The sequence below is a fragment of the Ailuropoda melanoleuca genome, chromosome 10 (genome assembly GCF_002007445.2).
Source record: "Ailuropoda melanoleuca isolate Jingjing chromosome 10, ASM200744v2, whole genome shotgun sequence".
NCBI lineage: Eukaryota > Metazoa > Chordata > Mammalia > Carnivora > Ursidae > Ailuropoda > Ailuropoda melanoleuca.
In genome coordinates, this window is record NC_048227.1 from 90,217,829 (window position 1) to 90,237,259 (window position 19,431).

The 19,431-nt window shown below is 38.0% G+C and overlaps 1 protein-coding gene and 1 long non-coding RNA gene across 4 annotated transcripts in view; one reads left to right on the forward strand and one right to left on the reverse strand.

Moving 5' to 3' along the window:
• The first annotated feature begins 3,763 nt into the window (after window positions 1–3,763).
• Window positions 3,764–10,807, forward strand: LOC109490149. Its single transcript, XR_002143413.2, has 3 exons — window positions 3,764–3,814; window positions 10,106–10,195; window positions 10,756–10,807. It is a non-coding gene; the product is annotated as an uncharacterized LOC109490149 (long non-coding RNA).
• A 355-nt stretch (window positions 10,808–11,162) lies between these two features.
• EPM2A (EPM2A glucan phosphatase, laforin) overlaps window positions 11,163–19,431 on the reverse strand; it is a 122,490-nt gene continuing 114,221 nt past the window's right edge. For all 3 annotated transcript variants that reach the window (XM_034669257.1, XM_034669258.1, XM_034669255.1), the window contains one exon: window positions 11,163–11,388. In XM_034669257.1, coding sequence (XP_034525148.1) covers window positions 11,324–11,388 — 65 coding nt within the window. In that variant the 3' untranslated portion in view covers window positions 11,163–11,323. The remainder of the gene's footprint in view (window positions 11,389–19,431) is intronic.

The following is a 19,431-nucleotide window of genomic DNA, read 5'->3' on the forward strand; positions in this document are numbered from 1 at the left end:
TGCCTGCTTATGATCTCCTCACTTTGCTCCCATAGCAATCTGCCGCACAGGACACTCTACAACAGCTTCGGCTGGCACCGTAGAGGTCAACATCCCCGCAGGTGGCATCTCAGTGAGTTCTTCAGCAGGGCACCTTCCCATGGATGGCTTCCCCTACACCAGAGGACAGAGTTCTGACAGCACTTCTGCAAGCTCTCCACCATCCAGCGGGTCATGGCTGCAGTGTCTCCAGCAAAGTCTGAATCTCACCGTGTGGCAGAAGAGAGGACGGTAGGATCTTCCCAATCCGTTTCTCCTTTGGATGCTCCACCTCAGCCCTAAAGGGGGAGCCCTTCCCCATGTCTGTTATTATTCCTCCATTCTTTATGTTTTCTTTATTTCTTAGTAGATAATCCCGTTATAGTTAATACTTCTTTGTATTAAACTTCCCCTGTTTACATGACTGTGTGACATTTCTGTCTCCCAATTGGACTCTAACATAGGATGTGATATAGCCTTGTTGATATCACTTTACCTATGCTGACTACAGATCTCAGAATTCACTTTACCTGTTTTTGTTTAATTTAATGTAATTTAATTGAACTTAATTTAATGCGGTGCATTGCTAGTATATTTGCAACATTATCAAGTTACTCCTAGCAGGGACGACTTTCCTTTTGGTTTGACGTCAATGACAACCAGGTCATCTGCTTACAGTATTACAGACCTGACCATTGGAAGGATTTTCCACAGACTAGCTTCTGACTCTGTACCTTTCACATCTTGTTTTCCTCCATTTCCCACAAATGTGTGGTGTTGGACCCTGGAAGCCACATTCATATTATAATATGGCCTCTGGCCCTGTACCTTCATGTTGTAATGCCAGGTGAGTCAGCAGTGAGCAAGAGAAGTATTTCAGGAAGCCATTCCTATATCAGAATGGTTAGCAATAGTTTAACTTTGCCTAGAAGTGGCTGAAAATTACACAAACATATCCCATTAAATGGAAGTTTAATACCCCAATTCCATTTCCTCTTAGAGGAGTCTCATAAATTCCTGGAGCCAACTCAAAACCATCTGGCACAAGAGGAGGGGAAGTTGGAGTAGGAAAAAAAAGACAGTCTTAACTTGATGAGAATGAAATTGCTTACTTTTCCAATTTTTACCACACACACACAAAAATTGTTAACCAAATAACTGAGACATCCTGGTCCAGAGATAGAGCAACAGAGGTGTTCATGCTGGCATCCATGCCCTGTGTTGGTAAGACTCTCCGTGGTCTCTGTGGTTGGCCATGGGGAAAACGGCCACTGAAGTCATGCCCACTGGTGCAGGGGGGCGTGGTTTCTGGCTGTGACTCTCCCATGCCTGTGAAGCTGCCAATACCCCTTAGTGTATGCCTTTTCTGCACAAACTATCTAGAAAAGAATCTGTTATTTATATTTTTTTTCTATTTTTTTCTTTAAAACCTGACTGCTAAAGTCAGTGAGCCTGATTCCTTCAACTTGTGCATTGTCCCAGTGACTGGATGGGAGTGAAACCTCTCCCGAACCCCCAGTCCAGTCGGGTTCTTTTGTTGTGTGGCCTCCTAGAACTGCAGTCAGGGTACTATGTTAGTTTCTATTATACATTTTTATGTGAGTAATTCATTGGCTTCTCTCCCCTCGAAGACTAAGAATACGGAGATCAGGGACTATGTCCATTTTAGTTCATTAGGACTTATCACTTGACATTTAGTAAGTGCCCAATAAATGTTCATTCAAGAAAAATAAAAGCACTTATCAAATGAATCAATTCTTCTGTTCTATGTTTATCCTGTACTTGTCATTATTACCATGTTTAACACATTCTATTAATATCATCTATTAGCATGTCTGCACACCCTACTTGATTATAAGCTCCTAGAAGTTTGACATTATTTCTCAATTACTTAGAAGTCCCCAGTAAGTAATAAATGTTTGCTGACCTGATCTGTGCCCTGAACTGGGAATTAGTATAGCTGCCAGGTATCTCAAATAGATATGTAGCTTCTTTGAGATTCAAAAAAAAAACTCTTTTATCTGTAGACTCCAGTAGTTATTCTAGAAATGATCTCCTAGGATCCCTTCCAGTTAAAAAAGCAAAAAGTGATGTGATTCTAAATACAAAATACATTTTCATATCCCAAACCCCTAATACGATCTTGAGTAATTTAAATGTGGAGGGGTGGGGGAGGCCTTCAGGGTAAATTTGAAGATGTGGGGAGAATTTTCATTAAAATATATAGGATGGAAATGTGCTGATTGATTTTTACCCAATAGAATCATACACAATAAAGTGTTTATTCACAAAAGCCAAATTACTTTTACCCAATAGAATCATACACAATAAAGTGTTTATTCACAAAAGCCAAATTGGATAACCATAAAGAGTTCATGTTCTTTGGGGCCATGCAGAAAAAAATCTCTAAAATGTGTATACATTTTTAAAAACTTATCATTTTAGGAAATAAAGTAGTTTGTACTTCTTGGGAATTTGAGAAATGTTATTGTGCCTCCTGAATAATATTACCGTATACAAAGATTTGAAAGTTTCCTTTAGGAATTTACTATCATACTCAAGAAAAATATATTAGACATTTGGGCACATTGGACCATTTAGGATAATTCTCTTTTAAACAAACTTGATTTCTAGTAAAGAATAAAACATATGTATATTTAAATAATTCAGTTTTAGCTTCACCCTGCTCTTATAAATGTAAATTTTATATTGACTCTACAAAAAGCTACTACTAGAAAACCTAACCCAGGTACAGAAGAATATCTGGGAATACTCTATTCAGTATGAAATAATGTTTTCCCCATGAAGAAAATTTTCCCCATTTAGTTTTATTGCAATCTTCCAAACAGATAAAATACTAATTTGCTAAAAAGTGCACAGTATTTAGTGTCATCTGCTCCAGAATAATTTTCCTAAATCAAATAGTTCATTAAGATCTTTCAAAGAAACAGAAAAGGAAGACCATTTGAGAAACATAAGTAAATCAAATCGATGCTTTATTTCTCATATTCTCCCGCAAAATACATCCCTTAGTCAACAATACCACTTCCTTTTGGAAAAATAGAATAAAGCACATTACCTCCAACTCCTTCTAACTTCTCCCTTCAAATTATCACCAAGTCTTAAATATAAGTATGTAGATGGTTTGCTAAAGATCAAAGTTTAAAAAACACGAATAAGGAGCGCTGGCCTCTAAAGATCACCCAGACCGTCCCAATGCCAGATATTTCACTACTTAGGATTCCTTCTTCAGGGATTTCTGCAGTGCAACCAGGTCCCTTTGTGGTGTCTAATTTTGGTGAGAGCATTAAATATATCCAACTTTTATTATTTAATCATGTTGCATCTAGAACTTAGAATACAGTCATAGCCCAACCTTGAAAATAAGTCACAAGCAGGAAGGAACATCCAATAACTTGGGGAGAGAGGGGACATGGCCTATAACTGAGGAGGGCAGGCCAGCGAACCAGAGTAAGCCATTCCTAGCACTCAGACGGTGGCCTCTTGTCACCATGGGGGGTTAGGGAGAGGGAAGGAAGGAATGGAGAAGAGTAACATGCCTAAAGAGACAGCAAGATGACAGAAGTTAAACATACAGCTTTGCCAGGACAGATTACATGTTTTATGGTTAACTTAACACAGAAAAATTGGTCCTGAAAATCAAAAAGTGGCTTTAACTGCCAACCTGTCCTTTTTTTTTTGGAAAGCGAGACAGAGAGAGCGAGAGACTGCTCAGAATTTCCAACAACAACAATAATTATTCAACAATTACGATTAAAACAACCTGCTGTACTTGGTAAGTAAAATACCCCGGGTTTAGCATGTTCTCATTTGCATAAAGGATATTTTTTTCTGTTCCTTGTCCTTTATAGAAACATAAAAAAAAACATATTCTGAACAGCCTGAACACTAGCCCTAATTCTGGTATCACTAATGCCTGGTACCTGGTCCCATACCATGATGTGTGTACCTCATAAACTGTTCCAGCAGCTTTTCTCTTCTCGGAAACGGGGTGGTATACAGGAATTCTTCATTTTGAAGTTCAACCACAGAGAAAGGTGGGGGTGTGATTAGCTGACTGCAAATCCCAAAAAGGAATATATGTGGCTCAGAGCAAGACCAACATCACTGTCATTCAAGAAAACTGACATTCAGGGGCGCCTGGGTGGCTCAGTCAGTTAAGCATCTGACTCTTGATATTTCAGCTCAGGTCATGATCTCAGGGTCATGAGATCGAGCCCCTCTGGTATTAGGATTCTCTCTCTCCCTCACCCTCTGCCCCTCCCCACCCCACACATATATGCACACTCCCTCTCTCATGCTCTCAAAAAAAAACCAAAAACAAACAAAAAAAACCCCACTCAGAATGGTCTCAGACAGGGAAAAGACACATTGTTTATAATGTTACTCACCAGATACAAATGGGGTGGGTTTTTTCGGCATCAAATTTTTATGTCATCTTTTAACATTTAAGTCTATTAAAACTTAAAAAGACTAAAAATTAAAATAAAAAGCTCCATAGTCAAGAAGAGACATGGTCAAATCACTATGATGTACACCTGAAACTAATGTGACATTGTGTGTCATCTATACTTCAATTAAAAAAAAAAAACAAGAAAGAAAGAAGAAACAAAAAAATCTGCTTTCAAAAGGAAGAAATGACAAAAAGTGATACATCAGGGGCGCCTGGGTGGCTCAGTCGGTTAAACATCGGACTCTTGATATCAGCTCATGTCTTGACCTTGGGGTCATAAGTTCAAGCCCCATGTGGGGCTCCACGGGGGCTATGGAGCCTACTTAAAAATAAAAATAAAATAAAATAAAATTTAAAAACTTTAAAAAAAGTGATTATCAAACAATGCACAATCAACCTGGTTAGGGAGAAATTATGAAAAAAAAAACAGAAAACTCATTGAACTTTGGATTTATTGATAAAGAAGCCATACATAATCCTACCTGTTCAGAGTACAGCTCTTTATCCTATTACAGGATACTTCTCAAACCAGGTGACCAGCTCTGGAAATTACTTCTGCCAACTGATAATCCCTTTACCAAGAGTCTAGATTCTTATTCAATTTCACTTCCAACAAAAAGAAAAAAATGAAAACCAAATTCAGAAATAAATCCAGGAAATTCTGACTCCACATGAAAATAAATCAATTGCTTATGGTTCTTGCATCCCTTATTCAACTATTTCAGTGCACTGCATGAATGTCTGTAGGCAGCACACATGTATAATTTAATCTGGCATATCTGCGTAATTAATTTCTTAGACATCATCATTCTTTTTCCCCACTTGTATTTTGCACATATAGAAAAATAACATCAACACCCTGGTATAAATAAAAACTTTATGTTTTTAAAGCATGTATTTACATTTTATATTAATTTTTCATATTTAAATATTTATATATTGTATTAAAATTTCATGTGGAAAACATTTCTAAATTACTAACCAGAATCTATTTGAGCTATGCCAAGACACAAATATTTGCTTCATAGTTTTTTATTAAATATTTTAAATGTTATTTTTCTATTTGAAAAACCATGAATATGGGTTGCCTCCAATATAGATTTAAAAGTAAATCCACTATAAGGCAACATGGCGTAACAGTGGAGAGTAGGGTTTATGGTATCATATGGCTTGATGTTGATTCTGCATAGAATGCTTACAAGCTGTGTGACCTTACAAAAGGTATAACCTCTCTGTACCTCAGTCTCCTCATCAGCAAATAAGAACAATCATAGTAACTCCATCAAAGAATTGTTATGAAACCCAATTCATTTTAAACTATTACTGCTATTATTGGGTCTAGTACCAGAATAATATCTTTTTTTTTTAAAGATTTTATTTATTTATTCGACAGAGATAGAGACAGCCAGCAAGAGAGGGAACACAAGCAGGGGGAGTGGGAGAGGAAGAAGCAGGCTCATAGCGGAGGAGCCCGATGTGGGGCTCGATCCCACAACACCAGGATCACGCCCTGAGCCGAAGGCAGATGCCCAACCTCTGTGCCACCCAGGCGCCCCCAGAGTAATATCTTGATACTGCTTTCATCATCAGCCCAAAGAACCAACTGTATACTTACAGCACATGCTTGGCTAGACACTATGTACATGAATCCATTGCTTGAGCCCTCTCAAAATTTGCAAGCACACACATGCACACAGCCTGCAACAGAGTGGCCTATATGTAAGCCCGTGATATCCAATTAAGAACATCATCTATGGATGTGCTGTGCTGACATCAGAAACAAGACAAAAGGTAAAAAAGAAAGAAAAAATACTGATTGCAGAGATGTTCATTGAAGTTGCTGGGCATCTTGTATTCCACAAGACAAAGTGCGGGGTCCCCTCTGGTTAATCTAGAAAGGTTTCGTGGAAGAGCAATGATCATGACAGTTTAATGACAGAAGAGACACAGCTGGGGGGATTTAAAAGAAGAAACTGCTCCAGGCTTATGAGGCTGCTTCCTTAAAGGCTTGGCATTTGGACTGGAATGACTGTATCATGGGAGTTTCTAACATGAGAAAAGACCCCTGAACCAGCGAATAGAAACTAAGGAAATGACTTTATCAGGATAAAGAGCTTCTGCACAGCCAAGGAAACAGTCAAAAAAACTAAGAGACAGCCCACGGAATGGGAGAATATATTTGCAAAGGACACCACAGATAAAGGACTGGTATCCAAGATCTACAAAGAACTTCTCAAACTCAATACACGAGAAACAAATAAACAAATCATAAAATGGGCAGAAGATATGAACAGACACTTTTCCAATGAAGACATACAAATGGCTAACAGACACATGAAAAAATGTTCAAAATCATTAGCCATCAGGGAAATTCAAATCAAAACCACACTGAGATACCACCTTACGCCAGTTAGAATGGCAAAGATAGACAAGGCAAGAAACAACAATTGTTGGAGAGGATGTGGAGAAAGGGGATCCCTCCTACATTGTTGGTGGGAATGCAAGTTGGTACAGCCACTCTGGAAAACAGTGTGGAGGTCCCTTAAAAAGTTAAAAATTGAACTACCCTATGACCCAGCCATTGCACTACTGGGTGTTTACCCCAAAGATACAGACGTAGTAAAGAGAAGGGCCATATGCACCCCAATGTTCATAGCTGCATTGTCCACAATAGCCAAATCATGGAAGGAGCCGAGATGCCCTTCAACAGATGACTGGATTAAGAAGCTGTGGTCCATATATACAATGGAATATTACTCAGCTATCAGAAAGAACGAATTCTCAACATTTGCTGCAACATGGACGGCACTGGAGGAGATAATGCTAAGTGAAATAAGTCAAGCAGAGAAAGACAATTATCATATGATTTCTCTCATCTATGGAACATAAGAACTAGGATGATCGGTAGGGGAAGAAAGGGATAAAGAAAAGGGGGGTAATCAGAAGGGGGAATGAAACATGAGAGACTATGGACTATGAGAAACAAACTGAAGACTTCAGAGGGGGGGGGGTGGGGGAATGGGATAGACTGGTGATGGGTAGTAAGGAGGGCACGTATTGCATGGTGCACTGGGTGTTATACGCAACTAATGAAGCATCAAACTTTACATCGGAATCTGGGGATGTACTGTATGGTGATTAACATAATATAATAAAATTAAATTAAAAAAAAAAAGAAACTAAGGAAATGAAGTTCCAGGCTTGTCCCTGACAGGCTCTGATTGTACAGTATGTATATCTTAAAATTCTGGACAACATAACCAGTGACAACACACTGCAAGGCTTTGAGGGAAGAGAGGAAAGGGAATTTGAGGAAGAACTTGGAGAGGCTATGAAACAGGAGGAGAAAACAATGCAGACTGCAAGGAGGACGATTTGAGAGTAACAGGTGTAGGCAGGGAGTCCAGGAGGAGAGTGATATTGATCAAGATACAAAATTTAGAAGTATCTGGGACAGGTGTGTTAGCCAACGGGCATGAGACAAAGTTGAGACAGACCTAAGTGGGAAGCATGAGACGAAATGAAATTTGGCTTAGCAATGAAGTCCATGAACAGAATGAAGATGATAGAGGAAGGGAAAATGACCTGAGTTTGTGGCTTGAAAGGGGATGGCACCTCTGCTCTGATCGAGAGTGGGGCAGAACAGAGGGTTTGCACGAGAGACACGGCTCGGCTCTTCAATCTTCAACTGACATGACATCTCCAGCCCAAGCTTTCCAATGTCCAGGGTAATGTAAACCAAGAAGAGCAGGTAAAAGGAAAATCACATGGGGACTTCAAAGCTCTTGTTTTCTTGTGAGGTCAGCACCAGCTTTCGTAACCTTTTGTTACTTCTCTCCTCTCCCTCACCTGCGTCATGACCAGCGGTCGGACACTTGGCGTGATGTTCCTGAGTGGGGGGGGCAGACAGCACACAGGACTCAGAAAGATCTGCGTACACACACGCCCACACCCTCCAAAGACAGAAGTACCAGAACTACACGATTTCATTAATGCCCTTTTCATGTTATTTTCTTTTGTAAAATGACTTTACTTTCCACAATTACAGGAAAAATCTCTTTGTCAACCCCTTGCACTTGTTTCACACGTATCCCCCCCAAGCAGTTCAAGATCTTGCTAAATGCGAAGAAATGTTCGTTTTGCCTCCTGAGTTGGTCATCTCTCTTTCCCAGAGGTACACAAGAAGCAAAGAGCATAGTCAACACATTTTTGAACGGACGGCACAGAAGAAATGCTTCTTTGAAGACCCATTGAAGTTTAATGCATTTTGAGAGAGCCATACACAGCTGAAGAAATAGAGGAGTGTGCCACAGAGAAAACAGCAAAACAAAACAAGCTACTCTCAGAATGAGCATCTAAGGGCCAGCTCCCCTCGTGAGCGAAGCACCTCCACTTCGGGAGAGACAAGTATCTAATTAACACAAAGATCTAATTGCTTTAACTGAACCGGCAGCAAATTATGTCAAAGGGAAGAAATTAAACAGCAGGGGAATAGGGAGAAAACAACTCAGGACGTTATTTATTTGAGAAATATGATCATATTCACAAGTGTCCTTCTCTTTAATGTACTTGGCTGAAACATCATCATGGCAAACAGCTCTTGTTTTATGAAACAGTAAAAACAATCGAGTTCTTCCAACCGAAGGGCAGGGGTGGTATTTAGCCAGAAGACTAGGTAACTAGTAAAATCTGGGCATGTCTAATACACTAGCTTCGAGTAGTGCTTTAAGTCAATTAATTTGATCTGACTCCATACTTGGCCCAAAGTTAAAATAATAAATGGACAGGCAAGCAGGACTTGACCAGTCAATACACCTAATCTAACAACAGTCCAAGGACTGTCAGTCGATAAGCTAGAACTGGTTTCAAGAATGATCAAATTCAAAATTGTTTCACTGACACCAGACTGAATTTTTGTCAGGCATGTTTTACAGCGAAATCTTCATAAAGAATTCTGAGTAAAAATCTTACATGGAAAGTACATGGAGAAGATGACTTACACCCAATCAAGCCAGGTACATGAACTCTACAGGATTTCAGGGGCTGACTCATGGGGCAAAGATGGCCATTTCTCCCCTCCTGCAGGCTTGACCCTCCTTGTCCTTTATGGAGAAACTACCCTCAGCTCACTGCATTTGGCCCCAAACAGGTTATTGAAGTATTCCCTACACACATAATGTGAAACGCTCTGCCAAGCTACAGAATGTTCACACTTACTTAGGTTGTACATTTTCCTTACCCTGTCTTCTCCAACATCACTGGGAAGTGGCAAGAGCTGAGTGAGTATTCAGTTTTCTCTTAGAGTATCAGAGGACTTTTGTACCTTTCCTCCCATGTCCTTGGATTGTGTTGATAAATGTTAATTTGTAGCTTTTAATATTCAAGAAGAAAGAGGAAATTGAAAGTTGACCTAAATCAATCATTTGAAGCATAGATTGTTGACTATGAAAAGGACCTCAGAAGTCATATGAACAAATCTTCCATCCAGTAATCAATCCTCTTTAAAACATTTTTGGAGGGAAATTTTTCAACTTCTGGTTTAAACTAATTTAGTGATGGGAAGCTCATTATCTCACAAAGCAATCTGTTTTACCATCTTCCAATTCTATTTAGAAAGTCCTTTCTTAAAGGAAGCGGAAAGCTACCACCCTGTAACTCTTGACCACGGATCTTACCTCTGCGCTCCAGAGCAGCAGGTGCAAGGTAATTAAGTGCCTTATTTATATGCCAATCCCTCAAACATTTAAAAAGTGTCATTTCTTGCCATAGTCTCCTTTTCTCCAAGTGAATCAGTCCTAAGCTCTTTTCCATATATTTTGACAATCATATCCACTGAACAAGCCACTGTGATTGCTAAATGAGTGAAGTCCCACACAACACCTGGAAGACAATAAGCATTTGCATGATTGTTCAAAAGGTGGAAATGGTAGTACAAAAAGATCTCAGAGCCTTGTTTTCTTCATCTTTACTTCTGAAGAAATCTGAAGTCCTTTTTGGAAAATTGTCTAGTCTAGAAATGTCAATATCCTACTTCAAACTTGACAGAACTAATATAATCCTTCAATTGATTAGAAGTCAGAGTTTCACATTTTTTGTGGTCAGGACCTGAGCACTCCTTGTTTGTGTATTTTTGTGTATAATGAATCAGCCTGTCATTCTGTTTGCCTTCTTAGCATCAAAAACAAATGGCTGGCTCATTTAAATACCCTGATTTTTACTTAAACTACTACTAATCCAGGTTTCTCCCTTTTGTGTTTTTGCAGAATATCTTATTGATAACACTTCTACCATAAACTGTGGGAAGACTGACTCCTGACTAAAATGTGGATTTAGTTTATGTGTCCTTGATTTCTGTCATTAAAAAAAATGATCAAAAATTATATATCATAAGTCAAAAAGTCCTTTGTGATCTGAAAGAAAAGATACCACTGAAGGAGAAGATACATTCTGTACTAACCACAAGTATTTTTGTGAAAGTAATACTTGGAGAAAGAAAATTGGCAAATGCTTCTAACAAAACTAGGACACTTGCTTAGGACATTTCAAAATTATCTTGCAAAAGAAACACAGTTTTTATCATTTGTTATTCCTTATGCATATCCAGGACCATGTAGATTTCTAAATAATAAAATAAATTTTCTTTGCACACAACTCCAATCCCTGCTTGCCAGGGATTGTATGCAGGGTTCCTTTATCAATTTGGTTCGTATATGTAATGATCCAGTATCTTCCAGGAAGTGTCACCTCCAATTTCTAATCATCAGCTTAATATATTGAAAATATTCAGGGTGCCTACATTGCTCAGTCGGTTATGTCTGACTCCATCTCAGCTCACGTCTTGATCTCAGGGTCATGAGGTCCAAGCCCCATGTTGGGCTCCTCACTGGGCATGGAGCCTACTTGAAAACAAAAACAAAAACAAAATCTCACTGGGTGTTACATGTAAGTGATGAATCACTAAATTCTACTCCTGAAACTAATATTACACACTCTATGTTAACTAACTGGACTTTAAATAAAAACCTGAAACTAAATAAATAAAAATAAAAATACTCAAAACTTTTCTGTGTACCTAAATATAAATCTTTTTAAGGAATGAGTTAACAAATGTTGATCATCCTTGGAGAAAATAATTTACTACAAAATGGGCAAAAAATTAAAACTTGGTGCCAACTTTAAACGGGAATCCTGACAATGTAATGACACTGACTATAGAATCTGCAGTTTTCTCTGGAAGAGAGAATTCCACTACTCAGACACCTAAAATGCAGCATGTCACTAAGTTTGCCTAATCTTTTAGTTGTGGGCTTTATTTATGACTTTCCGAGGACTGCAGCTGTTTATATGCTCAATAGTATATATGTAGGAAGAACAGGTGGTCACAACGGATTATTTACTCTACTGATTATAAGAGAAATTATAGAGACTTGGTAAATTGTTGGATTAGTTAGAAAAAGAAAAGGAAAACACATTCCTCCATCTGTAAATTCTAGATATGCAGGAAACTTATGACGATGACCTAAATTCTAGTGCATTCTTGCTTAGTCATGAGAATGCATCTAGCAATCAAATTAACACTTAAGTATGGAGACATTCTGTAGGTTTGAGACAATACTCTGATATTTGTGTCCATGAAGTGAAGAATAAAGGACAATACTATTTTCAGGGTATCTTCATTTCCAAAAGTTAGAATTTTACCCTGAAACATTTATGACATTTTACCTTTTTTTGACATTTATACCAATAGCATTCATAATGTCAGCCTTTCTGTGATGCAAGTGCTTCAACACGGCATTGTTTCTTATATAAAATATGACTTTGATATTGCAAAATACACATATATCCACACCCACAGATAGAAACAAAGGGTTGGACAGAATATGACAAAATGTTAATAGTGTTTGCCTCTTGGTTATTTCCCTTTCTGTTTCTTTGATTTTTTTTAATTTTTATTATTAAAATACAGTTGACGTACAATGTTACATTAGTTTCAGGGGCACAACACAGTGACTTGACAATTCTATGCATTATGCAATGCTCACCATAAACGTAGTTACCATCTGTCACCATACGGCATTTTCACAATATTATTGACTATATCGCCTGGTTGTACTTTCCATTCTCATGACTTTATGACTAGAAGCCCCTTCACCTATTTTACCCATTGCCCATCCCTCCTTCTTTTTTTAAGGTTTTATTTAAATTCCAGTTAATAAACATACGGTGTAATATTAGTTTCAGAGATTCCCCCTCCCTCCTGGCAACCATCAGTTTGTTCTATTTATGCATGTCTCTGTTTCTTTGTTCATTTTTTTTGTTTTTTAGATTCCACATATAAGTGAAATCATATGGTATGTGTCTTTCTCTGCCTTATTTCACTTAACATAATACCCTCTGGTTCCATCCATGTTGTAATAAATAGGAAGATTTCATTCATTTTTGTGGCTGAGTAATATTCCATTCTGTATATATATCACATCTTCTTCACCCATACATCTATCGATGGACATGCAAGTCACTTCCATATCTTGGCTATTGTAAATAACACTGAAGTAAACACAGGGGTGCATATATCTTTTTGAATTAGTGTTTTGGTTTCTCTGGGTAAATACCCAGCCGTGACATTACTGGATCATATGGCATTTCTGTTTTTAGTTTTTTGAGGAAACTCCATACTGTTTTCCACAGTGACTGCACCAGTTTATATTCCCACCAAGAGTACACAAATGTTCCCTTTTCTCCACATCCTTGCCAACACTTGTTATTTCTTATCATTTTGATTTGAGCCATTCTGACTGGTGTGAAATAATACCTCATTGTAGTTTTGATTGCATTTTCCTGATGATTAGTGATGTTAAGCATCTTTTCATATGTCTTTTGGCCATCTGTATGTCTTCTCTGAAAGAATGTCTATTCAGGTCATCTGCCCACTTTTCAAATTGGATTGTTCGGTTTTTTGGTGTTGAGTTATGTAAGCTCTTTATAAATTCGGGATATTAACCCCTTATCAGATATATCATTTGCAAATATCCTCTCCCAACCAGTAGGTTACCTTTTCATTTTGTTGATGGTTTCCTTTGCTGTGAAAAAGCTTTTTATTTTGCTATAGTCCCAACAGTTTATTTTTGCTTTTCTCTTGCCTGAGGGAGACATCCAGAAAAACGTTCCTACGGCAGATGTCAAAGATATTACTGCCTATGCTTTCTTTTATGAGTTTTATGGTTTCAGGCTTCATGTTTAGTCTTTAATCCATTTTGAGTTTATTAGTTTGTATGGTGTTAGAAAGTGGTCAGTTTCATTCTTCGCACATAGCTGCCCAGCTTTCCCAATACAACTTATTTGTAAAGACTGTTTTCCCCCCTTGTATATTCCTACCTCCTTTGTCATAAATTAACTGACCATATAAACATGGGTTTGTTTCTAGGATCTCTATACCATTCATTGATCTATGTGCCTATTTTAGTGCTATTATCATACTATTTTGATTACAACAGCTTTGCATATATCTTAATATCTGGGATTGTGATGCCTCTAGCTATGTTCTTCTTTCTCAAGATTGCTTTGGCTATTTGGGGTCTTTTGTGGTTCCATACAAATTTTAGGATTATTTGTTCCAGTTCTGTGAAAAAGACTATTGGTATTTTGAGAGAGATTGCATTGAATTATAGATTGCATGGCAATAATTTTATTTGTGTATTGATTTGCACCTCTCTTTCTCCAAAAGAAATTAAATATGACATTTTATAATGGATCAAACAATATAGCAAAATGAAAATAAAATCCGAAATAAGAAAATGAGGCAATGGTGTAAAAATGGGTAGAAATACGAGGCAGGCCCAGCAGTAAAGTCAGTTCAAAAACTTATACTACATAATCCTAATTGTTACTGAGAAGAGGGAAATCTAATTATTAGTAAGCTTCACAGTTGCATAAAGTATTGTTTTTTATTGCTCAGGAAAATAACAACTGTGCTTATTTCCTTGGCCAGAAGGAAACTTCTTCCGTGAGATCACTCACTGGGAGAATACTGTGCAATGTAATACCATCAACAATATTCTTAGTGCACACAGTAATGCATTTCCTAAGAATGTTCTTTTTGGAAGGCCATCAGTATTAGCCTATGATGGCAAACCAAAAAGGAACTGAATACATGCAATTGTCAGCAAGAGATTGGGTTGAAAATGCAATAAGGTATTTTATAGGATCATGGCTTTCTGAAGTTGGTATATGATATTTGTTGCGATTTAATATCATTAAATACTAGTAGTATATAGAAAAATAGTTATTAAAATGCTTAACAAAAAAACAAAAAAAAAAACAAAAGCAAGTCTTTGAAAGTATTTTCATTAAATAAATTACCCCAATCATCAACTTACATTTTAAAAAAGTTTTCATGATATGTATTCCTCACATTTCTCTGAGATAAAATATTAATTATACCTGGGCACAGGATCCAAAGGAAGTATTTGGCTTACATAATATGAGAGTGTGCAAAAGCCTATGTGGCTAAGCACTATTTACAAGTCCTCCCTAAAGATGTTATGGGGCAGTGTGTTACATGCTTCAAGAGCAGCCAACATGGGGTCCTATGAAAATGCCTGGGAGGAGCAAACTTGAAGACTCACGAAGATATCTCAGAGAAGGTCACCTTGGAGACCCCTAAGTGCAGTGGGAATGCTGGCCAGCCATAGATGGGAGGAAAGAGGACTCCACGCAGAGGAAAGAGTATGTGCAAAAACCAGAGGGTACGAAGGTCATATAGCATTTTAATAATTTGCTATCAGTGAAGAGTACTCATGCGGGATTTAGAAATGACCAGAGAGGCTGGAGGGAAAGGTGTGGTCTATACCATAAAGTGCCTTATATGTCACAATAAGAACTCTTTTACTTTTTCCCAAGAACAATGAGGAGCCATTGAGAAGTGTTGAGCGAGGAAGAGACAGTATCACTGTTGAGTTTTAGAATGGTTTCTCCGGTGGCAATGTAAAGAATGGTCCAGAAAGGGGTAAGAATAGCAATAGAAAGATAAGTCAGAATCCTTTAATAAACTGTTAGAGCTGATAGTTGGGAATGAACACATTTAAGAGGTATGTAAGAGGTATAATTGAGAGAACTTGTTGAGAGATGGGGCGGAGTGAGGGGGGGACGGAAAAGAGGTGCCAAAAATGACATTCAGTTTTTCTGACCTGAACAACTGGAGAGAAGGTGCTGCCACAGTCTGCCCAAAAACAACAAGAAAAAATATGAGAGATTTGGCAAAAGAAAAAAACCAGTTTGTGGCATACTGACTGGGAGATGTCCAAATAAAAATGTTTAGAAAAGAATTTTGATACATGGCCTTAGCCCTCAAGAAAGAGCTTTAGAATTGAGATTGAGATTTGGGTGTCACTGGTATAGATGAAGATTGATAAAATTCTGATTTAAAATGACAACAACACTATTCCTCCTGCCATCTAAATAGAAATTACAATGTAAAATTTGAAGACAGAAATCCACCTGCAACAATGAAGAGAAAGGTAAGAAGGATTATCCAGCAGATAAGATATTTCAGCATGAAAGAATGCTTTTGGAATTGTGCTGATAGATGAACTAACTAAAGGACAGAAAGCTGTGGCTAATGAGGAGATGCAGAACCCCAGGGGAGGTGGATAATAATATGCTCAGAAATAAAGCTCTCAACTATAATGGAAGCTGGGAGACATAAGAAATCAAAAATGGGATGGTGTGGTGATTGTTAAGTCTGGCAATGACGAGAGTGTCCTCACAAACATTTTCTTTGTCATCCCTGACAGATTTTTTTTTTAAAGCTAACAACAGAAAAGAGAAAGTATATCAAAAACATCCCATAATTATCATTGTAATAATGTCAACATGAAGGAAGGTAGAGACCAGTGGATATAAGTCAATGTCAAAGTTCTTTCCCTGTAAGGGAGAAGAAATAATTAAAATTAGAAATAAAAACAAGACAGGAGAAAAAAAGAAAAAGCAAAAACAATTTTTAAATAAAAACTAAGCAAACAGAAATAAGCTCAAATACGTCAGTAATCACAATAAACAGAAATGGCTTAAGTCCCTGGAACTTGGGAGGTGCTGGGCAGATACAAGCTTCGTCTGAATACCATTCTGGAAGAAATAGGGGATGCTTACCTTGTTTGTCCACAGTGGGTACAAAATCTCCACTGAAATTGTCTGGACCATAAATCCACTTTAGGATTTGTCATTTAACTTTAAGAAGGCAACAATAGGATCTCTATTGAATGAAAATATATTTCATTTTCTTCAACAACCATATAAAGCAAACTAAATTGCATTCAGTGAATTCTGAGTTTTCCCTCACTAAGAACTGAAAAAAGCCTTGATAGGTGTGACAATGACAATTATCTACTCTATTCCGTTCAAGGTCCAGTTATCTATTCTTTCACCATCCATTTTCTTCTGAATTTCTCCTTTGTAATCCATACTATTCCGATGTTATGCCAGATCACTTAATACTAATTGTTTACAGTTCAGGTTTTAAATGACAGCAATCCTATTCACTGAATGCTAAGTATTATTTCCTGTAGTAATATCGGCATAATGCTTGATATAATCCCAGTACAGGAATTCATTCTGTCTTTTATTTGAATGGCCCCACATTTTCTGTCTGCCTTGGACTACTCTTTCGGCTGTCTGCAATTTATTCTTGGGTTTCTGTCCTTTGGTCTAATGATAACTTCCAGATTGTATTAAGCTTAAAGTCTTTCCCCAATGGGCAGATATCTGGAAATCCGATCATATCCTCTAGCTACAGTAGCCCAGTGTTTAACTGCTTAACTATTCCATTCCTACTATAATGCATATTAACCACATATTTCATTTCAACACTCAATGCTGAGGAATCAAAGATAAACAAACAAAAATGATTAAGAGGACATCCATTAAAGGTAATAAAAGAGCTCCTTGGTACAAGATCAATGAGATGAAATATACAAATACATTTTTACCACACTCCAAATGACCTTACATGAGAAAAAACAGCTAATTATTCAACCAAAGAATGTTTTGAATGTGAGTTGTACTAGATTTTTGAAAGTAAGTTTTATGAGGTAAGAACTTGTTCTGAGTTTATGATGTAAGTATACAACTGGAAACACTGAACATTGTCATAGCAATCATCTTAAGTTTCTCTCATTTAAATTTCTACTTGAGAATTCTACTTTTAAATGTGAAAACCCAATTCATATGCTCAGGGGATAAGTATTCCATTTTTGAAAGTCTATTATTTTTACTGTTTCTTCCTCTGCACGTTACCTTTTTTTTCTTCTGCTTCTTAAAAAAAAAAAAATCTTTATACTCAGTATAATGTCTGTCTAAAGGTAGGGGAAAGAAGTCATAAACGTCAAGCCAGCCCCATCCATTTTTTGTTACCTGCTTGGCTAGATGTTAAGATTACCTGTGTCGTATAAGACTTGGAGATTACCTGAAGGTGTAATTCTGTGGAGTGTATTTGTTTATTGCCAAGAAAAAATGGAGAGAGTTTTCTCAATATCTTCCGTTTGGGGTTAGCTTTCAGCTAGCTAGATAAGAACCACTGCTTAAAGGACAATAACAGGAAATCACAAACACATACAAGTTCTGAAGTCTAACAGATCCACTACAAATTACTTTTCTCTGTCACAAAGTTCAAATTTGCGGATCATCACTGAAGAGCTTCCATCTTCCTTTCAAGAACTATCCTCTGAACCCCACCTTTAGGTACTGCCCCCAAAAGAAACAAAATGTAAAAGAGAAGTTGTTCAAATGATATCAGAAATCAAAATGTGTTTTAATGCCACAAGTTATGACAAAAACAGATATTGTTTTTAAAACTAGAATGCATATAGGGGTAGTGGACCAATTACAATGCCTTCCACCATAAGCAACAGAAATCGCTACTCTAACTGGCTCGGACACAGAGAAATAATTGTCATACACAACCAGAAGTCAAGAAGGGGGGCAGGGGCGCCTGGGTGGCACAGCGGTTAAGCATCTGCCTTCGGCTCAGGGAGTGATCCCGGCGTTGCGGGATTGAGCCCCACATCAGGCTCCTCTGCTATGAGCCTGCTTCTTCCTCTCCCACTCCCCCTGCTTGTGTTCCCTCTCTCACTGGCTGTCTCTATCTCTGTCGAATAAATAAATACATTAAAAAAAAATCTTAAAAAAAAAAGAAGGGGGGCAGACTTCGGGGCTAACTGAGCAAGTAGCCCCAACTTCATCAGCCCCTTTCCTCCGTCCTGCTGTGTTGGCGTGTTCCCAGGCTGGTAGGAAGATGGTTCCACTAGTGGGTATCCCACATCCACACACAATCACTAGCAAAGGAAGTGAAGAGCATCTCTTCCAGTAGTCCCTTCCCCGGAGTGAGAAAACTTTACCCAGAAGCCCTCAGAAATTCATCCAGTATCTCCAGGGCCCATGAGAGCGCACATGCTTTTTCTACAACTAATCTCTGTCACCCAGGAAAGGCTAATTTTTTTGCTCAACTCTGTGTTCCTGAACCAAAACCGAGAAGGTTTTCTGTCAGTGTTGTTTTGCTGTCTTAGCAACACTACAAATGTGCCCTGACATCAGGCTAAACCTGTAAAAAAGGAAACTCGAGCCATTCTGGTCCCTTCCTCCAAATTGCCACTCTCCTCCAACCTTCTTGGGTTTTTCACTCTCCATAGACTTCAGGTAGTTATTGTCTGTAGTTTTATGGTTTGAATTAGCCCCCCTCCCCAAATTCATATGCTGAAGGCCTAACTTCCAATACCTCAGACTGTGAACTTCTTCGGAAAGGAGGTCTTCGCAGATGTAACCACTTAAGATGTCGCACTGGAGTTGGGTGGTCGGACCCCTAATCCAAAGTGACTTACATCCTTATAAAAAGGGGAAATTTGGATACAGACCTACACACAGGGACAACAAGACCATGTGAGGATGAA